The 27,489-nt window shown below is 42.7% G+C and overlaps 1 protein-coding gene across 2 annotated transcripts in view; it reads right to left on the bottom strand.

The window, feature by feature from the left end:
* The window catches only part of NFATC4 (nuclear factor of activated T cells 4), a 106,127-nt gene that overhangs the window by 4,983 nt on the left and 73,655 nt on the right, over positions 1 to 27,489 (bottom strand). For both annotated transcript variants that reach the window (XM_044274816.1, XM_044274822.1), the window contains exons 6-9: positions 14,436 to 14,576; positions 11,268 to 11,323; positions 5,626 to 5,752; positions 4,331 to 5,500 (exon numbers count right to left, since the gene is read on the bottom strand). In XM_044274816.1, coding sequence (XP_044130751.1) covers positions 4,331 to 5,500; positions 5,626 to 5,752; positions 11,268 to 11,323; positions 14,436 to 14,576 — 1,494 coding nt within the window. The remainder of the gene's footprint in view (positions 1 to 4,330; positions 5,501 to 5,625; positions 5,753 to 11,267; positions 11,324 to 14,435; positions 14,577 to 27,489) is intronic.

The raw sequence follows: 27,489 nt of genomic DNA, 5'->3' as shown, positions 1-27,489 counted from the left end.
ATATGTGGTGATAATGAGATAACTGCTGAAAAGAGACCCTCTACAGAACAGAAAATATCAACATTTTGTGAAGTTCACTGTGCAGATTTCACAGAGATTACTCTTAATGAATGTGATTGAAAGTCAATTTATTTTTAGGTTGTTGTACTGTTTGTCATTGACTACTGTTTTTCATTGAAGAAACACATTAGTGTAAGCAGACTTATTTCTCCACAGTATGCAAAATAGCCAAAATCAGAGAAACCAATGTTAAGACAGAACGGTTTCACAGTTTTCGCCGTTCATTAGTACGTAGCAGGACACTGGTTGGATGAGATACTTTAGATAAGGGGCGGACTTGGAACTTAAAATGGCCCTGGGAAAAAACCTAAAAGAAACATAGAAACATAGAATGTGTCGGCAGATAAGAACCATTTGGCCCATCTAGTCTGCCCAATATGCTAAATACTATGGATAGCCCCTGGCCCTATCTTATATGAAGGATGGCCTTATGCCTATCCCATGCATGCTTAAACTCCTCCACTGTATTTGCAGCTACCACTTCTGAAGGAAGGCTATTCCATGCATCCACTACTCTCTCAGTAAAGTAATACTTCCTGATATTACTTTTAAACCTTCGCCCCTCTAATTTAAAACTATGTCCTCTTGTAGCAGTTTTTCTTCTTTTAAATATGTTCTCCCCTTTACCTTGTTGATTCCCTTTATGTATTTAAAAGTTTCTATCATATCCCCGTTGTCTCGTCTTTCTTCCAAGCTATACATGTTAAGGTCCTTTAATATTTCCTGGTAAGTTTTATCCTGCAATCCATGTACCAGTTTAGTAGCTCTTCTCTGAACTCTCTCCAAAGTATCAATATCCTTCTGGAGATATGGTCTCCAGTACTGAGCACAATACTCCAAATGAGGTCTCACTAGTGCTCTGTAGAGCGGCATGAGCACCTCCCTCTTTCTACTGGTAATTCCTCTTGCTATACACCCAAGCATTCTGCTAGCATTTCCTGCTGCTCTGTGACATTGTCTGCCTACCTTTAAGTCTTCTGAAATAATGATCCCTAAATCCCTTTCCTCAGATACTGAGGTTAGGACTGTATCACTGATTTTATATTCTGCTCTTGGGTTTTTATGTCCCAGGTGCATTATCTTGCACTTATCAACATTAAATTTTAGTTGCCAGATTTTTGACCATTCCTCTAGTTTTCCTAAGTCCTTTTCCATTTGGTGTATTCCTCCAGGAACATCAACCCTGTTACAAATCTTTGTATCATCAGCAAAAAGACACACCTCACCATTGAGGCCTTCTGCAATTTTGCTGATAAAGATATTAAACAATATGGGTCCCAGAACAGATCCCTGAGGTACCCCACTGGCAGCAAGACCTTGGTCTGAATATACTCCATTGACTACAACCCTCTGTTGCCTGTCCCTCAGCCATTGCCTAATCCATTCAACAATATGGGAGTCCAGGCCCAAAGACTGCACTTTATTGATAAGCCTGTGGGACAGTATCAAAAGCCTTACTAAAGTCTAGATAAGCGATGTCTACTGCACCTCCTCCATCTATTATTTTAGTCACCCAATCAAAAAAATCTATAAGATTAGTTTGACATGATCTCCCTGAAGTAAACCCATGCGGTTTTTCATCTTTCAATCCATGAGATTTTAGATGTTCCACAATCCTCTCCTTAAGTATGGTTTCCATTAATTTCCCCACTATTGATGTCAGGCTTACTGGCCTATAGTTGCCCGATTCCTCCCTACTACCTTTCTTGTGAATGGGCACAACATTTGCTAATCTCCAATCTTCTGGGACGACCCTGTTGCCAGTGATTGGTTAAATAAATCTGTTAATGGTTTTGCTAGTTCACCGCTGAGCTCTTTTAATAGCTTTGGGTGTATCCCATCAGGCCCCTGTGACTTATTTGTATTAATTTTAGACAGTTGACTTAGAACCTCTTCCTCTGTACAGGGAGTGCAGAATTATTAGGCAAATGAGTATTTTGACCACATCATCCTCTTTATGCATGTTGTCTTACTCCAAGCTGTATAGGCTCGAAAGCCTACTACCAATTAAGCATATTAGGTGATGTGCATCTCTGTAATGAAAAGGGGTGTGGTCTAATGACATCAACACCCTATATCAGGTGTGCATAATTATTAGGCAACTTCCTTTCCTTTGGCAAAATGGGTCAAAAGAAGGACTTGACAGGCTCAGAAAAGGCAAAAATAGTGAGATATCTTGCAGAGGGATGCAGCACTCTTAAAATTGCAAAGCTTCTGAAGCGTGATCATCGAACAATCAAGCGTTTCATTCAAAATAGTCAACAGGGTCGCAAGAAGCGTATGGAAAAACCAAGGCGCAAAATAACTGCCCATGAACTGAGAAAAGTCAAGCGTGCAGCTGCCAAGATGCCACTTGCCACCAGTTTGGCCATATTTCAGAGCTGCAACATCACTGGAGTGCCCAAAAGCACAAGGTGTGCAATACTCTGAGACATGGCCAAGGTAAGAAAGGCTGAAAGACGGCCACCACTGAACAAGACACACAAGCTGAAACGTCAAGACTGGGCCAAGAAATATCTCAAGACTGATTTTTCTAAGGTTTTATAGACTGATGAAATGAGAGTGAGTCTTGATGGGCCAGATGGATGGGCCCGTGGCTGGATTGGTAAAGGGCAGAGAGCTCCAGTCCGACTCAGACGCCAGCAAGGTGGAGGTGGAGTACTGGTTTGGGCTGGTATCATCAAAGATGAGCTTGTGGGGCCTTTTCGGGTTGAGGATGGAGTCAAGCTCAACTCCCAGTCCTACTGCCAGTTTCTGGAAGACACCTTCTTCAAGCAGTGGTACAGGAAGAAGTCTGCATCCTTCAAGAAAAACATGATTTTCATGCAGGACAATGCTCCATCACACGCGTCCAAGTACTCCACAGCGTGGCTGGCAAGAAAGAGTATAAAAGAAGAAAATCTAATGACATGGCCTCCTTGTTCACCTGATCTGAACCCCATTGAGAACCAGTGGTCCATCATCAAATGTGATATTTACAAGGAGGGAAAACAGTACACCTCTCTGAACAGAGTCTGGGAGGCTGTGGTTGCTGCTGCACGCAATGTTGATGGTGAACAGATCAAAACACTGACAGAATCCATGGATGGCAGGCTTTTGAGTGTCCTTGCAAAGAAAGGTGGCTATATTGGTCACTGATTTGTTTTTGTTTTGTTTTTGAATGTCAGAAATGTATATTTGTGAATGTTGAGATGTTATATTGGTTTCACTGGTAAAAATAAATAATTGAAATGGGTATATATTAGTTTTTTGTTAAGTTGCCTAATAATTATGCACAGTAATAGTCACCTGCACACACAGATATCCCCCTAAAATAGCTAAAACTAAAAACTACTTCCAAAAATATTCAGCTTTGATATTAATGAGTTTTTTGGGTTCATTGAGAACATGGTTGTTGTTCAATAATAAAATTAATCCTCAAAAATACAACTTGCCTAATAATTCTGCACTCCCTGTAAAGACACATGCATCAAAAGATTCATTAGTCTTCTTTCCTAACTGAGGTCCTTCTTCATTTTCCCTTGTAAAAACTGAACAGAAGTATTCATTGAGGCAGTCAGCTAGTTCTTTATCTTCTTCCATATACCTTCCTTCTTTTGTTTTTAATTTGGTAATTCCTTGTTTTAGTTTCCTTTTTTCATTTATGTATCTAAAGAATGCCTTATCGCCTTTTTTCCCTGACTGAGCTAATTTCTCTTCTGCCTGTGCTTTAGAAGCTCTAATAACTTGTTTGGCCTCTCTCTGCCTAATCTTATAAATTTGTCTGTCATACTCGTTTTTTTTTTTTCTTTTTATAATTCCTAAATGCTATCTTTTTGTTTTTAATGATTTTGGCCACTTCTGCTGAGTACCACAGTGGTCTCTTCCTTTTTTTGCTTTTACTGACAAGCCTAATGCAATTTTCTGTTGCCTTCAATAGTGCCACTTTTAAGTAGTCCCATTTCTCCTGGACTCCAATGAAACTGTTCCAGTCTGATAGGGACTCGTATACCACTAATCTAATTTTAGAAAAGTCAGTTTTTCTAAAATCTAAAACTTTTGTTTTTGTGTGGTGTGACTCAGTCACTGTACTTATGGCCCCATGTTGTAGGTAGGTCCAAATTGCTAAAAAAAACTTCCGGAAAGAAGCCCTGTTACAGGGCTATCTATTGCCTGATAGGTCATATTGAAACAAGCAGTATTGAAATAAAGATATACTTATCAGAATTTGAATGCAAGTTGTGATAAACTGACATTTTATAGAAGGAAAATATTACAACAGTAAACTTACCTTCTTCCAGTGTGATTCCCTGGATTGGTATTGGATGGAAAGGGTTTTCAAAAACTTGGCTATGTTCTTTTCTCACCTCTCCACCTCCACTGTTGGCAGACTTGGTATATTCTTCCAAATGTTCTTGATAACAGACATCTTTTTCATTTTGGTTTGATGGGATACAAACTGTAGTATCAGAGGTACCCTCATGACCAGGATCTGAAGTACTAGGGATGGTTGGAGAAGGAGAAGAGGAGAAGGTAGCAGGATGTGTTGATGGGCACAAGGTGGTGAGTTGGGAAGGGCTACAGGAGGACATATTATGGTAGTCTGTAGAAAATGTTTGGGACCCACCATTATCTTTACAGGATAAAGATAAACTTGAATTGGAAGTGGAAAAGCCTGTGTGACTCACTGATCCCACTTCATCTATTTTTGATCTTAAAGGGTGAACAGGATTGGTAGAGTGATTTGAAAGCGTGCTTTGAGTAAATTGCTGATTGCTTGTACTTTGCTCTGTTCTGCTTATTTCTGGAGATGCTGTAGACTGTTTAGAGTGCATGGTGTTTAAGCTATTAACCTCACCTAATGTAGTGTATGTAGGAGGAGGGCAGGATGGATAAGGCTCATACCCTGGGCCAAAATGTTGAGTACTATCAAATTCTAAACTTGGCAAAATAGGAGAAGATTGGTAATTTGCATGAGAACCTGTTCCCCTCTCCTCCAGTTTGTTGTTGGTGTTTAAATGTGGATGTAAGGATCCAAACGTATTTGAGCTAGTGGGATGGGATGAACGTGGCTGTGGGGACCAGGGAACCGGACTAGGTGGTAGTGCTGAGTTAATTGTTTGAAATGGCAGAGTTATAGACATGTCACCACCATTCTCTGGGTAGGATGGTGGACATTTCAATTCAGAAAGGACTGTTGGATTAAAATAGCAACCTAAAAAAGAACTATTGCCTGCACTACAGTCTGAAACTCCTGAAAACATTCTTTCCTGGTGTGGAGAAATATAATAAGGAGACACCTCCATAGGTGCTTCAGATAAATTTGGCGTTACAGGAGACTCAAATGATGTGGATAACTCCATATGACCAGGGTCTAAATTTATGTGAGATGGAGGAGGAAGCGAAGAAGGAGGAAATCTATGTAAGGTCATTTCAGGAAGTGGTTCCTCTTTAAATATGACTGAAAGTGAATGAGTGGATGTAGAAGAAGGTGAGAAAATAGCAGATAGAAAATATTAACATTGAATACTCATGTGCAAAAAATTATACCAGCCATATGATATATACAGCACCCAAAATACTTACTTGGTAGGTAGCGAAAGCTCTGCATAGGACTTCTCTTCCTACGCCCATTAGAAATATAGAAGTAGACTTGCAGGGGTCTTGTGATCTCCTTATTGCAGTATTCTGGGACTTGTACAGACAGCAAAGACTGGAACCATTAAAAAGGATACAGTAAATCTATTCAGAATAAACATTTTGTAGGAATCCAAAATCAGTCTAAATCACTGTAAAATTTAAAGTCAATGTAGGTGACATATACAGACTCCCATGAGTGTACATGCAGCAGTGGACTGATGGCTACCCCAATGCATATTTATAGTGGTAGACTCTAGATTGTGCTAGTTTGAAGCTTCTTTTTTATTTTATTTACATAACTCTTTAGTGCCAGGAGGTGGCAGCAAAAGATCTAGATATGTTTGCTATACCATCAGCTGATCATTTGTGTTAGATTTCTTTTGCTCAGATGAACAGACGACAGGATGCCAGGAAAACTTTCCAGACAACACACATGTTCTACATTCTTACTAACAGATTTAAAACCAGTCAGTACTTTTTTATTACCATGTTTTATCTGTGTCCATATGCCTGTCTACAAGACTGCTAACACTAGAAATAATATAGAGAGTGGTCGGACTAGAAAAATGTATCTTAAAACATGAGCAAAAATTGCTTAAAGGGAGTCTGTCACCTCCATATGGCCATACACAGTGCTTACATTGTCCTATCGCACACCTATACATGAATGTAATGGTACCTTTGTATTTTTCTTTACAATTGCAGAAGTTGGAAAAAAAAGAAGTTTAATTCATATGCAAATGAGCACTCGCCAGGCCGAGGCATGCACACTGCGATGCCCATTGTTGGCACAGCATCAATTTAACTACTGAGGATGCGCAGGCGAACAACGCGAAACCAGCAGCAATGTGGCGTTTGCCGGCGCATGCGCAGTAGTTAAAGCGATGCCTGCCCACAATGGGCATTGCAATGCGCATGCTCTGGCCCGGCGAGGCAGTGCACAGGAGCGGGATCTCAGCCGGACCAAAGGATGACGCAAGGGAATAGGAGGGCGGGCATAGGCAGAGGCTGGGACGGGGAAACAATGGGCTCCAACACAGAGAACTTGCGAGTGCTCATTTGCATATGAATTAAACGTAGTTTTTTCAGCTTCTGCAAGTCTAAAGAAAATAACAAAGGTACCATTACATTCACGTATAGGTGTGCTTGCTATAGGACAATGTAAGCACTGTATATGGCCATATGGTGGTGACAGACTCCTTTAAGAAAGATACTTTTAGGTTTAGGTAGGACCCGCCTGACCTGAGACCACCTTGGCGCTTGGTAGGTGGGCACGGATGTGTTTTGATCAAAATATATTGGCTAAGTGTCTCAGATTTTATTACATCAGAGTGAGGGCTTGGTCCATATATAATGCTTGCATCTATATTATTAAGCGCATTATTATCTTTTTTCTGTAATTTCTTTTATTTATGCATATAGCATGCATATGATATTTAATAGGCCATAGCTTCAACCACCAGACACCAGGTGGAGCTGTTTCCTCTCTCCACAAAGTAGAAGGTAGGGGATATCTGTGGACGACACTGAAGGGGGGGGGGGATATCTGTGGACGACACTGAAGGGGGGGGGGGGGATATCTGTGGACGACACTGAAGGGGGGGGGGGGGGATATCTGTGGACGACACTGAAGGGGGGGGGGGGGGATATCTGTGGACGACACTGAAGGGGGGGGGGATATCTGTGGACGACACTAGGGGGAAGGGGGGGGGGGGATATCTGTGGACGACACTGAGGGGAGGGGGTGGGGGACCTGAAGGGGGGGGATATCTGTGGACGACACTGAAGGGGGGGGGGGGATTATCTGTGGACGACACTGAAGGGGGGGGGGATATCTGTGGGACGACACTGAAGGGGGGGGGGGATATCTGTGGACGCACTGAAGGGGGGGGTGGATATCTGTGGACGACACTGAAGGGGGGGGGGATATCTGTGGACGACACGGAAGGGGGGGGGGGATATCTTGGACGACACTGAATGGGGGGGGGATATCTGTGGACGACACTGAAGGGGGGGGGGATATCTGTGGACGACACTGAAGGGGGGGGGATATCTGTGGACGACACGGAAGGGGGGGGGATATCTGTGGACTACACTGAAGGGGGGGGATATCTGTGGACGACACTGAAGGGGGGGGATATCTGTGGACGACACTGAAGGGGGGGATATCTGTGGACGACACTGAAGGGGGGGATATCTGTGGACGACACTGAAGGGGGGGATATCTGTGGACGACACTGAAGGGGGGGGATATCTGTGGACGACACTGAAGGGGGGGGGGGGATCTGTGAACGACACTGAAGGGGGGGGGGGGGATCTGTGAACGACACTGAAGGGGGGGGGAGATCTGTGGACGACACTGAAGGGGGGGAGATCTGTGGACGACACTGAAGGGGGGGGGGGGGAGATCTGTGGACGACACTGAAGGGGGGGGATCTAGGGAGGGGTATGGGGATGTTGGGGTGGGAGGTCCTGGAGGGGTGTTTGGGTGGGAGCTCTGGAAGGGAGGTCCGGGAGGGGGGGGCATACATTTTTTTGCTATGGGGCCCAGTCATTTCTAGCTGTGATTCTCTTAGGAGAAAGGACCTTAGATGACATCATCACCATGTGACTAGTAACCTAGCAATATTACTGGTCACATGGCTATGAGGTCATCAAAGGTACTTTCTTTCTACTAGAAGTGTTGCTGCAGGAGAAGTTTGCCTTAACTGTGGAGCTTTTTTTGTGAAGATCGGGAAAAGGTGACAGTGACTGTTATACTAATATACTGTAAGCTACTGTATACTGTGGGGGGCTATACTGCTCTACTGTATACTATGGGTGCTATATACTGTGGGGTGCTGTATACTGTGGGGTGCTATACTGCTCTACTGTATACTGTGGGGTGCTCTATACCATTGGGTTGCTGTATACTATGGGGTTCTATACTGCTCTACTGTATACTGTGGGGTGCTGTATATGTGCTGTATAATGTGAGGTGCTGTATTCTGTATCGTTTGGGGTGCTGTATACTGTGGGGGGCTGTATACTGCTCTACTGTATACTGTGGGGTGCTATATACTGTGAGGTGCTGTATTCTGTATGGGGTGCTATACTGCATACTGTGGGGTGCTGTATACTATAGGGTCCTATACTGCATACTGTGGGATGCTGTATACTATAGGGTGCTATACTGCATACTGTGGGATGCTGTATACTATGGGGTGCTATACTGCATACTGTGGGGTGCTGTATACTATAGGGTGCTATACTGCATACTGTGGGGTGCTGTATACTATAGGGTGCTGTATTGCATACTGTGGGGTGCTGTATACTATAGGGTGCTATACTACATACTGTGGGGTGCTGTATACTATAGGGTGCTATACTGCATACTGTGGGGTGCTGTATATAATAGGGTGCTATACTGCATACTGTGGGGTGCTGTATACTATAGGGTTCTATACTGCATACTGTGGGGTGCTGTATACTATAGAGTGCTATACTGCATACTATGGGATGCTGTATACTATGGGGTGCTATACTGCATACTGTGGGGTGCTGTATACTATAGGGTGCTATACTACATACTGTAGGGTACTGTATACTATAGGGTGTTATACTGCATACTGTGGGGTGCTGGGTTGCACTGTAACGCTAGGGTGAGCCGAGCCCCGGTCTCCTTCCTGCAGAGCGGTGCCCACTTCCAGCCTGAGCCCAGCTGCCTAGAGCACTGATCTTGAGCTGCTAGAGTCTTCAGAACTGGAAGTATTTACAGTCATTCACTGTACTCTACCAGATGTGTGGATTTTTTGTGTGTTGTGGTGGAGGGCGTGATTGCATGCTAGGCTGTGGGAAGGCGGGATCCAGGGGGCTCAAGTAACTTTTTGCCCAGGGTCCAATCAATATTAAAGACTGCCCTGGTACAGGACCCGTGAGCATTTACTGTAGCTACGCCCCTGGCTTCTGGTGAAGTAGTTTCAGTAAGCATTGACAAGTTCTGCTGACGTGCTTCTGCTGGGATAGTTTTAATGACAATTTTGTTTGCTTCTCATACTGTTCGCCTGGATTTCTGCAACAATGATAGGTGTCTTCGATACCTAATCGATACTTTTGCCTGGTATCGACCACGATACCAGGATTTGCCTTTTTTCGATACTAGGCTTCGCTATTGCACAGTCTAGTATCAGAGAATAAGGAGCGCTGGTCTCAGTGCGCTCTGTTCTCCTCAGCAGCAGAGGGGAGAAGGAAGCCTCTCCCTCCCCCCTGTGCCGCTGCCACCAATAAGGAGAGAGGGGCGGGCGTACAGCGCCACCAATGAAAGTAAATGTTTAAAGAGGACCTTTCATCTGGCAAAAATTTCTAAACTAAGTGTCATTATATGTACTGCGATAATAGTAAGTGCAGTGAGATCCCTGAGTGCCGCTGTACATATCATGATACAAATCCTGGAGGCAGGTGCTGGCGGGGTGCTGGCGGGGAGCTGTGATTAGCGGCAGTTAACTCCACAGGTGCCGCACCCACCTCCTGTTTTAAATGTTAATTATATTATCATTGGTGGCGCAGTCCGCCCTCTCCCCCCAACCCCCCCAGTATTAAAATCATTGGTGGCAGTGGTCACAAGGTCCCCTCCCCCTCATTGGTGGCAGTGGCAGTTCCGATCGGAGCCCCAGCAGTGTAATCCTGGGGCTCCGCCCGGTTACCATGGCAGCCAAGATGCTACTGAAGCCCCGGCTGCCATAGTCAGCTCCCTGCTGTTGTGTGTACTATGCACAGGGCAGCAGGGAGAGTGCAATATTCCATTTAACCTGATAGAGCTCTATCAGGGTGAATAGGACAAGGGATGAAAAGATCCCAGGTTCTAGCCCCTAAGGGGTAAAATAATTAGTAAATTAAAAATAAAAAATAAAAAAAAATACTATCAAAATATTAAATCACCCTCTTTCCCAATTTTACATATAAAATATTACATATCGCCACGTCTGAAAAGTCCAAACTATGAGTGTAATAAAAAAAATTCCTATGCGGTGAGCGGGGTAACAGAAAAAATAAATAAATAAAAACTGTGCGACTTGCCATTTTTTTTGTCACCTTGTCCTCCCAAAAAATAAGATCGGACTGTTCTATTATAGGCCGGACTTTCCATAAAATGTGAAATGCACGTGGCTTCTTTTGGCGTTTTATTTTTTTCGCATGGTATCGAGTATCGCAATACTTTTTTTTGGGTATCGAAACAACCCTATTTCACACATAGCATTTAAAAAACAACAACTTTGTAGCCAGATGTTAGCTGTAAGTCAATAGGCGAATATAAAATACAAGCAGTATGCTTTTTGTATCATTTTTGCACGTATTAGGTGCAGTTTTTTTTTGTTTTTGGTCCATGCCACTTTTTCTCAAACCACAGGCATTTTTTTCATGCTTTTTTTTTTTTTTACGTCTCTGTAGAAAACAAAAAGACATGAAAAAATGCACGTCGATAAAAATGCTACCCATGATGTCTTTTACAGGCAATAAAACCCTCCAAATATGTATGTGTTAAGGTAGCCTAATAAGCAAGAAATACTGTAAATCTAGAATCTCTTCCAACATATAAAATAAGATTTTACCTCATTGCTCTTTAGTCTGTTTACTTTTGCTTCCTCTTCCCATTGAAGTTTTCCATCTAATAGCAGCAAGGAAGAAAGGGATAATGTCACTCCAGTAAAACTGCTCATTGTAAACACAAATGGATCCAAGTGCACTACGTATGCCTTCTCGCATCCTGATAATGTGTTTGCTATAAGGATGGATTTGTTCAAACTAAATTTAAAGTGGTTTTCCAAGAGAAAAAATATGTCCAATGTGTTTCTAATGTAAAATAAATGCAGTTATTGATATATTTTATTGCTAAACTTCCACTCTCAGCCCTGGACCCAGGGCCTAACAGCTCCACTTCTTGCTTGTGCTCTGCACAGGAGAGTTTCCTATCTCGGCATGTAACCTGTCCTGTATGTGAAGGAGTTGTAGCTCTAACCCCAAATTGAAGTCAAGCTGGCAAATAATCACCATAGACCTGGCTGTTCGAAACCCTGGTAGATAGTAGCTGATCTGCAGGCAACTATACGTTGTGGGTGACCATGTAGTCGATTCTCTTGCAGAGTAGTTCAGAGCAGGAACCAGTCTTTGCAGTGACCCTGTATCCCCAAAGCCATAGGATTCTTACATACATATCAACATTAAAGTCTGCAGCTATTAACAGTAGGTAATTGCTTTTTGTGGCTGCAGTAGGCAAGAGCAAGAGCCCTATAGATGCCCTATAGAGAATACATTTATTGAGCTTACTGATGTTCAAGGCGCAAGCAAATATATGTTTGGGACCCTTAGGCAGTCAACTGGTTATTGGTCCAACCCCTTCAGCAGAATGAAGGAGGTATTTATATGGTAGTACATGTGACTGTGCCAGCTCCACCCAAGCGGATAGGCTGAATTGCATGTATGAACACACCAAGGTATCTGGTTAAACTCTGAATATGCTGGGGTGCTTAAGAGAATGCCAAGGTCCATTCACTCTGCTGATTGGTTTCAGTCCCAAACTACAGTTAACTGTTATATCATTTATAGGTTATCTACACCTTTGGGGCAATTTTTTAAATGATTGCATTGTACTCATTTTGAGATAAATCATTTTTGGTCTTTATTACAAATATGGAACCTTTTTTTCTGTACAGGACTGAGATGATCTAAATAGAGGGATCTGCATTTTCTCTCTGCTCCATTAGCCAGCTAATCTGACAGGCTTCTTATCTCTGTTCTCTGACATTATAAACACTCATTATAGCTTAGTTCTTATCTTATGGATATGAATGTGGCTTAAATAAGTGTTTATGACCTCTTAGTAGTTTAGAGATAAGAATTATTAGATATATTTTTAATAAAGACCAATTGAAAAAATGATTTTCAGACCCAAATGAGTAAAATGCAATCATAAAATTTGCCTCCGAAGGTGTACATAGCCTTAACTAAGTAATTGTATTGCCCATAAACAACAATTATCTTTTTTCATAACCCAGTGTTGTGCCATTCCTCTGTTATTCCTCTTAGAATAAATTGACAACTGGGAGTTACCATTCTCCTTGTCCAAGGGGTGTGCACATGCACAGTCTGCCACTGCATGGACAGTGTTAGAATGCAGTGATACACACCCAGCTCAGTTGTCAATGTGCTCATAAATTTCTAGGAGGAACAATACTCCCCCAGAAGGAGCCATGACGAAACATGCATTGGGGCACAACCTCTTCCCTGGTTAGTATCTATGGTATCAATGATATTTGTACATTATTGTAATCATTACCACTGTATGTTATATTGTTACCAGTGCAGTAGGGTTATACATATTGACTGAGCCATTATATGTGATGGACTATCTGACCAGTAGATAAGCTAGCTTGAGACCTGCTATAATTGTCATATGGTTTGAATTGATATAGTTTCCTTAGTGTGCGCAAGTGTGTGTGTGTGTGGAGGTGATGACAGAACAGGAAGAGTACACACAGCCAAGTACCCGACAGCATTTATTATTCCTATGCCAAGTGCGCACACAGTGATGTCACAGCACAGAACACTATAGGCCACATGTCACTCATTTTTATATGGATGCTAAAGTGGCGGAATACATCCAGTGATGTACAGAATCAGAGCATACCTTCCAATTTTTGGGGGCTAAAAAAGGGACCGATAATGTTCATTGCCTGATCCTTTTTTTTTTTATACTTGATGCATACAGTTTTTCATTTACTTATTGAATTTGAGTAGTTATTGTTAATCTGAATATAGACACGAGAGTCCAGGCTGACAGTTTCTGGAGCGATATAATGCATTTATGAAAGTAAATCTATGGATCAGTTTAAAAAGAGTTGGAAAGAGAGGCAGGTGAAGATTAAGCAAAATTAGAGACTGTTCTTTAAAAAAGAGGGATGGCATGCAATTGTAATTGTACTTTTAGCAGTCTTTAGTGAAGTACAGCAAGTCACACATTGAAGAAAGGGACCTTTTATCAGACAGTCTACACTAGGTATCAATTACTGTATATCTGACTTTGTACAGAAGCATGAGCTATGGCTAATTTCTATATCTCTGTTCCGCCCCCAGCTCCTGTTGTAGATAACTGCACTGACATTACAAATTGGTTGTGCCTCCTGAATCTATGGAATTGGAAATATAGATATGCAATTTTTTTACATTTCGGCAATATCAGACATTTGATAAAATTATGAAAAGTCTCCTGTTTAGTCATGCTCATGCTCTTTTATATTGTTTGTTTCACTTACTATCTTTTATATAGAATTTTAGTTAATATTTGGTTACATTTTTATTTCTATATATTTTCTCTACTTCTTTAATGGTATCACATTAAATCTTGTATACAATATTTCATCATATACAGTACTTATGTTCACTTATTAAAGGGGTATTTCTATCTTAGACATTGATAGCATATTTCTAGGGTATGCCATCATTGCCAGATGTGGGCCCTATCTCCAGAACATGGTCCCCCTCCCAAGTGAAGGACAACACACTGTGCATGCGTGGTGTGCTCTCCATTCACCACTATAGGACTGCTGGAAATAGCCGAGCCAGTGCTCATCTACTTTTGGAACTCCAATAGTCATTCATGCACGGTGGCTCAGAGGTGGGACCTGCACCTTTCAGACATTGATGGCATGTCCTAGCGTATGCCACCAATCTCTGAGATGGGAATACCCCTTTAAAAGACAAATATGTAGTTTGCATCTCACCTGGACCTTTCTCTATGAAGACAACTTTTGAGTCAGAAAGGAAATTGGAACCACATAGTAGCAATTCTTCACGGCCATTGACTGAGCATGCACTGAGACTATAGTTCTCCACTTGAGGGAGCTCTTGAGCAGAACGTTGAGCTGTGGTGAATAGAGGAAATTTAATTGTTAAAGTCTAAGCATTTACCTATTTTCCATAGTTTCTGACTTAAGTAATTTCTTTCCATTCTCTTTTACTAGTAGTTCTTGGAAATCACTTCTGTGATAGCAGGGTTTATTAACTTAATTTGTCATACACATTATATCTATATACAAAATCTGGCCTACAGTATTTCTCTGCATGCAAATACTAAATATTCAGAAAAGCTTCAATTCAATTTGAATAGCTATTCAAGCGACTAACCTTAAATAACTTTAGAGTAAAACATGTGATGCTTTTCATTCTTAATCGGTTTCTCAAGTCATTTAGGCACTTTAGCCTGTATATGGAGACTGGATGGACCCGCACTGACTCTATAGTGCACATTGATCATATCTCTGTAATATGGCATCCATTGGAGGACACCATGTTTTTTTCCCTCAATGATTCCATATGATAGAAGAACCTCCAATTCCTCCATATAAAGTCTCATATGGGTACAGTCCATAAGATATCTCACAGATCAATAAAATATATATCGGTATTTATGCATTTATTAGGAAACAGATAAAAACAGAGGAATTTTGGAACACCAGTAGACCTGAGAAGGGCATTGTTGTGGGTTTGCTTAATGGCCAATTACCTGTATCCCAATTTAAAAAAAAACACTCACCCTTACGTGGTTCCACCATGCTCTCTCTGCTGCCCTGTTCTTGGATGATTCCGGTCCCTGCAGGACCAGGAAGTGGCTTGGCCCCATGACCTCTGCAGCCAATTATTGCCTCTGCAGTCACCTGTGCTTGAACGACACATAACTTCCCTGTCACAAGCAGTGACGTTCCATTCAAGCACATATGACTGCTGAGGCCTGTGATTGGGACTAACCCAGTCGTGCAGAAAAATTAAGCACCTGAGAATGGGCCAGAGGTACAGGTGTGGCTGGACTGTGGACAGGTGAGTGTGAATGGGCACATGTTGAGACCATTGAGTTGACAGTTCTTAGGATGGGCAACCGCTTTAGAGGACCTTTCCCCACTCCTGACATTCCTGTTTTATTATTTCCATGCATTCACCACATGCTAACAATTCTGGAGCCTCTATTCTTATGGCTCTATGTTGTGCCATTCCTTTATTATTTGCACTAGAAGTTATGAATTAATTGCTATTAGCCTTCAGTAAGGATACAGACGGGAGGTAACCAGTTGGGGGGGGGGGGGGGTGTACCTGCACAGTCTGACTATCCAATCAGTGCTGCCATTTTCAGACTGTGCAGGTACACACCCCAACTGGTTACCTCCCGTCTGTACCCTGTACCCTTACTGAAGGCTAATAGCAATTCATCCATAACTTCTAGTAGAAATAATAAAGGAATGGCCCAACATACAGCCATAAGAATAGATGCCCCAGAATTGTTAGTATGTGCGCAATGCACAGAGCTATTAAATAGGCATGTCAGCGGTGAAAGGTCTAGACATACCTAAAAGAAATGTTTCTGAAAATACAGATGGCTGACATAATTCACAATGTTGTGGCTGTGTGTAGACTTTTCATCGTACCTTTAATTGATTTTGACTATGGAGTGATCGCTGCAGGCATAATATTGCATATAAAACAATTTACTGCTTTGGACTACAGCTGTAGCGCAATAGTAAAAATCAAACAAAAGTGCTACGAAAAGTGTAGGTGTAACCCCAGCCTCTGATCAGATTTACATGTTGCTTTTGTTTTGCTTTTTGAAAACGCATTAACCACTTAAGAACCACTCATAACTGGACGTGACTTAAGGACCAGTGACGTACATGTACGTACAAGGTTCCCCGGGGCTCTGTGGAAGGATCGGGGGGGGGGGGGGGGGGGAAATCGCGGCACCATGCCTGCTCTTACCAGCAGGCAGCCATGCCAGGTAAGGGCAGCATGGTGCTGAACCACCCCCCTGCAGCTCCAATTGCTGCTATTGGTCTAATTCCCACACATGCGCATTGCAGTTCCGGCTGCAATACGGAGCTGCAGAGGAGGGGGGTGTCATCTGGAGGTGACCGGTGCTGAACAAGTCAGCACCTGTCTCCTTCTAGGTCAGGTAGGGGACACCAGTGTTTTGGGTCCCCTGCCAGCTATGCCATTGGCTGGAACAATGCTCCAGCCAATCGCAGCGCTATAGCTGCACAGGAAGAGGCAGAACTTTCCTGCATGCAGCCATTCTAGTTGGTGACTGCATGCATAGAGGTTCTGTGCCTCTCTGTGCTGCTTGTTGGCTTGCTGGGACTTGTGGTGCACACCAGAGCGATTTAACCCCTTTCCTCTGAAAAGAAGAAAAAGAAGAAGTAAGAAGAACAACATCTGGAATAGCTGCACAGATTTTTTATTTCATTTGCAGCTGTTCCAGATCCCTAAACCACCCTTCGTCCCTGTCCGTCCGTCCCCCTCCTTTTTTTACGGACACCATTTGGTTCGTGCACTTTTTTTGGTCTTAATTTTATTTTAATTTTTTCCAGCTCTGCACCACTTTTTCTGCGTGCGAGCTGTGACTGCCAAGTGCTGTTCAGTGCGTACCTGCCTGATCAGCCCCCGGGGATTATTTGTGCATCATTTTTTGCCAATTTTTCTATATATGTTAAATTTTTAGCCAGTTTTCACTGTAGTGAATTTTTATACTACAGTTTTTGCTTGCACGATCTGTGTGCGTGCGTGCTGCAGAGCACTGATCGGTACTGTGCTTCGTAGCATCTGCACATTTTTGAGGTTTTGTTTTTTATTTTTACATTTATTTATTTTATTTTAGATTTTTGCACGAACGCACCATCTGCGTGCATTTTGCAACCACTGAGCACCGATCAGTAGCGTCCATTACTGATCGCGTCTGCTCAGTTTGCACTGCAAGTTTTTTTGTTGTTGCAGAAAGCCTTTTTTGTGCAGAAAAGCCTTTTTTTTTTTTACAACTTTTTTCCTTATATTTCATATTTTTTACAAGCCCTTTCACGTGTGAAAACACTACATACACATCCCACACTAAATAAAGGTTTACACATTTCACACGTCACACCCCAATAAAATAAAAATGGCCCGTTCATCCCAATGAGTATACTCAGCTGAAGAGGCATACGCCATGCTTGCCTCCGATACTGAATCTGCCAGTGAGGGAGAAGAGGATGCCACTTTCCTCTATTCCTCTACCCCCTCATCATCATCCGCTGATGAGGAACCCACTAGAAGACGCCCCATGGTAGCAGAGGAGGTAGCCCCCCAGAGTGACCCCATATGGACACCACCCCCTAACTAATATCAGCCCAAAATTTCTGAGTTTGAGGGCAACTCCGGAATACAGATAGACTGTACAGGCTTCACTGAGCTAGATTTTTTCTAAATCTTTTTCTCTGAAGATTTTGTAAATTTAATGGTGGCCCAAACCAATTTATACACCCAACAATTTATTTCCAAGAACCCTAATTCGCCATACGCTAGACCCCTAGGTTGGACCCCAGTAGATCCAGCAGAGATGATAAAGTTTTGGGGAATCATGCTGCATATGGGCGTAGTAAAAAAAACTAACGTTAGGCAATATTGGAGTTTGGACATTTTCTACCAGACTCCAATTTACAGTCAGAATATGACCCAGAAGCGATTTGAGTCAATTAGGAAATTCCTACACTACAACAATGCACAGTGCCCACCCCAGAATGACCCAACATTTGACTGTCTGTTCAAAGTTAGGCTTGTCATTAAGACTTCAGCACCAAGTTTGCTGGGGTGTACAACCCAGAGAAAAATGTCAGTGTGATGAGTCCCTATTACTGTTCAAAGGGAGGATTAGATTCTGCCAGTACCTGCCTAACAAATGGGCAAGGTATGGCATAAAAATATACAAACTCTGTGAGAGTAGCTCCGGGTACACCCAAAAGATCCACGTTTATGAAGGGATGAATTCCAGGATAGAACCCCAGAATGCCCCCCCCCATCCTAGGAGTTAGTGGGAAGATTGTGTGGGACTTACTGCACCCATTGCTGGATAAGGGTTACCACCTCTCTGTGGATAACTATTATACCACCATACCCCTATTCAGGTCCCTAACTGCCAGAAGTACTGTGGCTTGCAGCACAGTGCGCAAAAATCACTAGATCCCTGGTAGGGCAACCACTGAGAATGGGTGAAAGTAGGGCTCTCCACAATGAGAACATGCTGGTGGTTAAGTACAAGGACAAGAAGGATGTCCTTGTACTGACCACCATTCACACTAATGCCAGCTCCCCTGCTGCTGTACGAGGTACCACTTCCACTGTCCCCAAACCAGTTTGCATCCTTGATTACAGCAGGCACATGGGAGGGGTGGATCTTACAGATTAACCGATGAAGCCCTACAGTGCCACACGAAAAACGAAAGTGTGGTACAAAAAGCTGGCCATACACATTGTACAGATGGTAATGTGCAATGAGTACATCCTATTTCAATCTTCAGGCCACAGATCAACTTTCCTTCAGCTCCAAGAGGTGGTATTCAAGGCCCTATTTTTTTTTAAACCCAGGCCAGTGAGGGTCCCAGTGTCACGGATGATGTTGCGGATAGCTGGAAGTTATGAATAAACGTCCGACTGGCTTGATCCCAAACTAAGGAGCATATAGGTGACCCCTATAAAACCCTAAGAGCTCACCCTGACTGCTAAGCACATACAAGGGTCTCAAAAGGTAGACGATTGTATGCCCCCATACCTAAGACTGTTTGACACCTGAAATCCCTATAATAGTGAGGGGACACGACCACCGGCTCCCTGCACTTCATACGGAGGGAGTCAGGGTCACCTAGAATCAAGCCAGCAAGGAAACACAATACATGAAAGGACTTATCTGAACAAGCAGCAGCAGAAGTCTCCAGCAGTAAACACTTCAATCCAGGAAGTAGTATTTACCGCAAAGTGGGAGGGAATATAAAGGAAAGAGGATTAGTCTAAATAGGTGACACTTGGGAGAAGGAAATGAGATGAGAAAGTGAAACCAAAACAAAGAACATCATGCAATAGGTAGAGAAGGATGTCTGTCAGACCTTCTCACAGAAGTGGCGGTGACACCCAGTACTTCAGGAAGTCGTGGTGCCCGTGTCATACCAGGGCAACATTTTCCAGGTCAAGTCCCCCAGACAGCAAGGAAGGAAATGATCCAAAAAAGATGCAGGGTGTGTTTCAAAAGGGGGATAAGGAAAGACCATTTACCACTGCGAAACCTGCCCTGAAAAACCTGGCTGTGCATGCAGGAGTGTTTCAGAATATACCACTCATCCATGGAGTATTAATTTAATTTCATCCTTTATGCTCCCTGTAATATTTCCACTTTATATGGCCTCATGCACACGACCGTTTTTTTTAAGGTCCGCAAAAACGGGGTCCGTAGGTCCGTGATCCGTGACCGTTTTTTCGTCCGTGGGTCTTCCTTGATTTTTGGAGGATCCACGGACATGAAAAATGAAAAAAAAAATCTAAGTCAAGTTTGCCATTGAAATGATAGGAAAAAACGGACACGGATCACGGACGCGGATCATGGACACGGATGACAATCTTGTGTGCATCCGTGATTTTCACGGACCCATTGACTTGAATGGGTCCGTGAACCGTTGGCCGTGAAAAAAATAGGACAGGTCATATTTTTTTCACAGCCAGGAAACACGGATCACGGACGCGGCTGCCAAACGGTGCAGCTTCCGATTTTTCCACGGACCCATTGAAAGTCAATGGGTCCGCGAAAAAAAACGGAAAACGGCACAACGGCCACGGATGCACACAACGGTCGTGTGCATGAGGCCTATATCTGATTTAGTCCTCCCTCCCTTTCCAACAACCACTCTATATTCTTTTCTGTGAGACAACTGTTAGGTAAAAAGTGCCTTTTCCACCCCTTAAAATGCTCGTATGGGGGTGCTCTTTCTGAAATGGTGTCACTTCTTGGGGTTTTTCATTTCTAGGGACCTCAGGAAATGTATTTAATGTGACATGACACCTAAAATACAGTACATGTCTGCCAATTCAGGTCAGCAAAATCCATATTTAGCTGTTTCAATCTAGAGCCCTGCTATGCGCCCATATATCAGTTTTTGAGCACATATGGGGTGTTGGCGTATTCAGGGGGAAATAGGGAACAAAATGTGGGGTGCATTTTGTCCTGTTATCCCTTGTGAAAGTGTAAAATGTGGGTATAAAGCAACTTTTTCTGGAAAAAAAATAATTTAATTTTTCATTTTCACAGCCAAGTGTTTCCTAATTCTGTGAAATGCCTGGTGGTTCAAACTGTTTACACCCTTTGACTACACATCTTAAAATATTCCTTGAGGGATGTAGTTTTCAGAATGGGGTCACTTTTTGGGGGTTTCCACTGTAGGGCCACTTCAGGGTGTCTTCATATGCGACATAGCTCCCAATTACCATTCCAGCTAAATCCGCTCTCCAAAAGCCATATGGTTCTCCTTCCACTCTGAAACTCTGAATGCTGTGTGCCCATACATCAGATTTTGAGCACACAGGTGTTTCTGTAAACTCCTGATTTAGGCCTCTTTCACACTACAGTATGTTGAATTCAGTGTTTTGCGTTCCGTTTTTCGCGGATCCGTTGTTCCGTTTTTTGCTTCCGTTGTGGTTCCGTTTCCGTTCCGTTGTTCCGTTCCGTTTTTCCGTATGGCAAATACAGTATACAGTAATTTCATATTAAAAATTGGGCTGGGCATAACATTTTAAATAGATGCTTCCGCAAAAAACGGAACGGATACGGAAGACATACGGATGCATTTCCGTATGTGTTCCGTTTTTTTGCGGACCCATTGACTTGAATGGAGCCACGGACTGTGATTTGCGGCCAAATATAGGACATGTTCTATCTTTTCAACGGAACGGAAAAACGGAAATGGAATGCATACGGAACACATTCCGTTTTTTTGCGGAACCATTGAAATGAATGGTTCCGTATACGGACCGTATACGGACCGCAAAAAACGGACCGTATACGGAACGCAAAATACTGTAGTGTGAAAGAGGCCTTAGAGTAATAGATTTTGAGTTTTGTTTAGCTGTTAACCCTTAATGTGTTGCAGAAAAAAAAAATATCAATTAAAATTTAAAATCTGCTAAAAGTGAAATTTAGAAATTTCATTCCCATTTTCATTTAATTTTCGTGAGTCACCTAAAGGGTTAACAAAGTTTGTAAAATCAGTTTTGAAAAGCTTGAGGGGGGTTTCTAAAAATAGGGTGATTTATGGGTGGTTTCTAATATGTAAGCCCCAGAAAGTGACTTCATAACTGAACTGGTCCTGAAAAAATTGGGGTTTGAAAATGTTCTTAAAAATTTTAAGATTTGCTTCTTAACCACTTCAGCCCCGATAGGTGAAACCCCCTTCATGACCAGGCCACTTTTTACACTTCGGCACTACACTCCTTTCACCGTTTATCGCTCGGTCATGCAACTTACCACCCAAATGAATTTTACCTCCTTTTCTTCTCACTAATAGAGCTTTCATTTGGTGGTATTTCATTGCTGCTGGCATTTTTACTTTTTTTGTTATTAATCAAAATGTAACGATTTTTTTGCAAAAAAATGACATTTTTCACTTTCAGCTGTAAAATTTTGCAAAAAAAACGACATCCATATATAAATTTTTCGCCAAATTTATTGTTCTACATGTCTTTGATAAAAAAAAATGTTTGGGCAAAAAAAAAAAATGGTTTGGGTAAAAGTTATAGCATTTACAAACTATGGTACAAAAATGTGAATTTCCGCTTTTTGAAACAGCTCTGACTTTCTGAGCACCTGTCATGTTTCCTGAGGTTCTACAATGCCCAAACAGTAGAAAAACCCCACAAATGACCCCATTTCGGAAAGTAGACACCCTAAGGTATTCGCTGATGGGCATAGTGAGTTCATAGAACTTTTTATTTTTTGTCACAAGTTAGCGGAAAATGATGATGATTTTTATTTTTTATTTTTTTCTTACAAAGTCTCATATTCCACTAACTTGCGACAAAAAATAAAAAATTCTAGGAACTCACCATGCCCCTCACAGAATACCTTGGGGTGTCTTCTTTCCAAAATGGGGTCACTTGTGGCGTAGTTATACTGCCCTGGCAATTTAGGGGCCCAAATGTGTGAGAAGAACTTTGCAATCAAAATGTGTAAAAAATGGCCTGTGAAGTCCGAAAGGTGCACTTTGGAATATGCGCCCCTTTGCCCACCTTGGCAACAAAAAAGTGTGACACATCTGGTATCGCCGTACTCAGGAGAAGTTGGGGAATGTGTTTTGGGGTGTCATTTTACATATACCCATGCTGGGTGAGAAAAATATCTTGGCAAAAGACAACTTTTCCCATTTTTTTATACAAAGTTGGCATTTGACCAAGATATTTTTCTCACCCAGCATGGGTATATGTAAAATGACACCCCAAAACACATTGCCCAACTTCTCCTGAGTACGGCGATACCAGATGTGTCACACTTTTTTGCTGCCAAGGTGGGCAAAGGGGCACATATTCCAAAGTGCACCTTTCGGATTTTGCAGGGCATTTTTTACACATTTTGATTGCAAAGTACTTCTCACACATATGGGCCCCTAAATTGCCAGGGCAGTATAACTACCCCACAAGTGACCCCATTTTGGAAAGAAGACACCCCAAGGTATTCCGTGAGGGGCATGGCGAGTTCCTAGAATTTTTTATTTTTTGTCGCAAGTTAGTGGAATATGAGACTTTGTAAGGAAAAAAGAAAAAAAAAGAAAAATCATCATTTTCCGCTAAATTGTGACAAAAAAAAAATAATTCTAGGAACTCGCCATGCCCCCCACGGAATACCTTGGGGTGTCTTCTTTCCAAAATGGGGTCACTTGTGGCGTAGTTATACTGCCCTGGCAATTTAGGGGCCCAAATGTGTAAGAAGTACCTTGCAATCAAAATGTGTAAAAAATGGCCTGCGAAATCCGAAAGGTGCCCCTTTGCCCACCTTGGCTGCAAAAAAGTGTCACACATCTGGTATCGCCGTACTCAGAAGAAGTTGGGCAATGTGTTTTGGGGGGGTCATTTTACATATACCCATGCTGGGTGAGAGAAATATCTTGGCAAAAGACAACCTTTCCCATTTTTTTATACAAAGTTGGCATTTGACCAAGATATTTTTCTCACCCAGCATGGGTATATGTAAAATGACACCCCAAAACACATTCCCCAACTTCTCCTGAGTACGGCGATACCACATGTGTGACACTTTTTTGCAGCCTAGATGCGCAAAGGGGCCCAAATTCCTTTTAGGAGGGCATTTTTAGACATTTGGATCCCAGACTTCTTCTCACACTTTCGGGCCCCTAAAAAGCCAGGGCAGTATAAATACCCCACATGTGACCCCACTTTGGAAAGAAGACACCCCAAGGTATTCAATGAGGGGCATGGCGAGTTCCTAGAATTTTATTTTTTTTGCATAAGTTAGCGGATATTGATTTTTTTTTGTTTTTTTCTCACAAAGTCTCACTTTCCGCTAACTTAGGACAAAAATTTCAATCTTTCATGGACTCAATATGCCCCTCACGAAATACCTTGGGGTGTCTTCTTTCCGAAATGGGGTCACATGTGGGGTATTTATACTGCCCTGGCTTTTTAGGGGCCCTAAAGCGTGAGAAGAAGTCTGGAATATAAATGTCTAAAAATGTTTACGCATTTGGATTCCGTGAGGGGTATGGTGAGTTCATGTGAGATTTTATTTTTTGACACAAGTTAGTGGAATATGAGACTTTGTAAGAAAAAACAAAAACAAAAACAAACAAAAAATTTCCGCTAACTTGTGCCAAAAAAAATGTCTGAATGGAGCCTTACCAGGGGGGGGGGGTGATCAATGACAGGGGGGTGATCAATGACAGGGAGGGTGATCACCCATATAGACTCCCTGATCACCCCCCTGTCATTGATCACCCCCCCTGTAAGGCTCCATTCAGACATCCGCATGATTTTTTACGGATCCATGGATCGGATCCACAGAACGCATGCGGACGTCTGAATGGAGCCTTACAGGGGGGTTATCAATGACAGGGGGTGATCAGGGTAATCAGGGTGATCACCCCCCTGTCACTGATCACCCCCCCTGTAAGGCTCCATTCAGACATCCGCATGATTTTTTACGGATCCATGGATACATGGATCGGATCCACAGAACGCATGCGGACGTCTGAATGGAGCCTTACAGGGGGGTTATCAATGACAGGGGTGATCAGGGTAATCACCCCCCTGTCACTGATCACCCCCCCTGTAAGGCTCCATTCAGACGTCCGCATGATTTTTTACGGATCCATGGATACATGGATCGGATCCACAAAACGCATGCGGACGTCTGAATGGAGCCTTACAGGGGGGTTATCAATGACAGGGGGTGATCAGGGTGATCACCCCCCCTGTAAGGCTCCATTCAGACGTCCGCATGATTTTTACGGATCCATGGATCGGATCCGTAAAAATCATGCGGACGTCTGAATGGAGCCTTACAGGGGGGGTGATCAATGACAGGGGGGTGATCAATGACAGGGGGTGATCAGGGAGTGTATATGGGTGATCACCCGCCTGTCATTGATCACCCCCCTGTAAGGCTCCATTCAGACGTCCGTATGCTTTTTGCGGATCCGATCCATGTATCCGTGGATCCGTAAAAATCATACGGACGTCTGAACGGAGCCTGACAGGGGGGTGATCAATGACAGGGGGGTGATCAAGGAGTTTATATGGGGTGATCATGGGTGATCAGGGGTTTATAGGGGGTTAATAAGTGACGGGGGGGGGGGGGGTGTAGTGTAGTGTGGTGTTTGGTGGGACTGTACTGACCTACCTGAGTCCTCTGGTGGTCGATCCTAACAAAAGGGACCACCAGAGGACCAGGTAGGAGGTATATTAGACGCTGTTATGAAAACAGCGTCTAATATACCTGTTAGGGGTTAAAAAATTCGGATCTCCAGCCTGCCAGCGAACGATCGCCGCTGGCAGGCTGGAGATCCACTCGCTTACCTTCCGTTCCTGTGAGCGCGAGATTTCGTTCACAGGAAATCTCGCGTCTCGCGAGAAGACGCGTATATGCGTCCAGGAGGAATAAAGCAACCACCTCCCGGACACATATACGCGTACAACGGTCGGGAGGTGGTTAACTTGTAAGCCTTCTAACGTCCGAAAAAATGGCATTCACAAAATAATCCAAACATGAAGTAGACATATGGAGAATGTAAAGTAATAACTATTTTTGGATGTATTGCTATTATAAAGGTAGAGAAATAGAAATTTGGAAATTTTGGGTAAATTTGGTATTTTTTTTTATAAATAAAAATGAAATTTTGGGACTCAATTTTACCACTGTCATGAAGTACAATATGTGAAGAGAAAACAATCTCAGAATGGCCTGGATAAGTAAGAGCGTTTTAAAGTTATTACCACAAAGCGACACATGTCAGATTTGCTCAAAATGGCCTGGTCCTTAAGGTGAAAAATGGCAGGGTCCTTAAGGGGTAAAAATCAAATAGCAAAAACACTTTAAAAAAAAAGCAGGATTTTTTTTTTTTTTTTTTTTAACCAAGATTCCATTATTATTATTTTTTACAGCTGATACATGTTAAATGAACGTGATAATGGTCTGTGCAGTTTTACAGATGAAATACATTAACACCTGTAAAAAAAAAAATTGGGGGTAAAAATGAATGCCTCATATATACTCTAAGGGATCGCTTTCTCACAGGGGGTCGCAATCAGACTTCTCCTTTGACAATGGGATTCAAGTCCAAATAGTGCTTTATTTTGGCACTTTAGCACCAGCACAAACATAAATCCAAACCAAAATAAACACCTGCCTGTCTGGGCCCTAGCAAATACAGAGGTCTTCTCCCTGACTCCCGCGCAGTTTACCCACAGGGTCTCAGGCTCCAACCCTTAGCAGCTCAGCTCACCAAACATAAGTTCAGGGGAGAGATCCGGCTTCACTAAGACGCACGGTCTAGCAGCCCATGTGGCTGTGACCACACAAGCTTCCCTCTCTGTAGGGTTACTTCCTCTCCCCCAAGACTCATACACGGAGGGTTGATTTATCTGAGCTTGATTAACCCAGCTGGCCTCACCTGGACCCAGGGAACCTGTAATGGATTACGGGTGTGGACTGGAAGACTCCCACTACCAACCTGTCTCCCAGTCCAAAGAAATCCAGCCCATACAACTTTAAATAAAAAACAGCTCTAGCAACTATGCCTTGCTGAAGCCATACCATTCTGGATTTCAGTTCTCACTCAGTTAAACTGAAAAACCTGGTGAGAGACACCCCCCCCACCATACCAATACCGTACACTTTACTGTACACATTACTTCAATACTTGCATTCTTTTTCTATAGTGAATAAACCTAATTTTGATAATCTTTCAGGGTACTGTAGTCCACCCATTCTAGTCATTACTTTAATTGCCTTTCTCTGAACCCTCCTCCCCACCTCTGCTATGTCTGCCTTGTTCACAGGAGCCCAGAACTGTACACAGTACACATCTTAATGTAGACTGCATATCTGCTAGACTGAAGCTAAAACAGCCTACTATGTACATTGTACTTATCATATGCTCCACTTTTTCTGGCACATTGAAATATGCACCTTTACACTATATTGTTGCGTGCTAGACATCATAAAAAACCAATGTATGGCAGTGTTATGTTAAAAATATGCAGCTGATGCCACTATTTAAACCGTTCTCTAGACTTAGTAGTTAAAGTTCACAATTATGAGGAACTGTGGCATATATCTATTAATATAGTTAAGATATTTGCACTAGTGATGATCGAGCATGCCGAATACCGCATGTGCTCGAACGCAATGCTCGAGTCTCCGCCCCGTACTGCCCTCACTGTAATGCCGTAGCCATGTTGGTTGATGGCATTACAGTGATTGGCTAGCCGGAA

Source organism: Bufo gargarizans, chromosome 1 (genome assembly GCF_014858855.1).
Source record: "Bufo gargarizans isolate SCDJY-AF-19 chromosome 1, ASM1485885v1, whole genome shotgun sequence".
In the NCBI taxonomy this organism is placed as follows: Eukaryota; Metazoa; Chordata; class Amphibia; order Anura; family Bufonidae; genus Bufo; species Bufo gargarizans.
The sequence above is the reverse complement of the archived record's forward strand: the minus strand, read 5'-3'. Positions and strand labels throughout refer to the sequence as shown.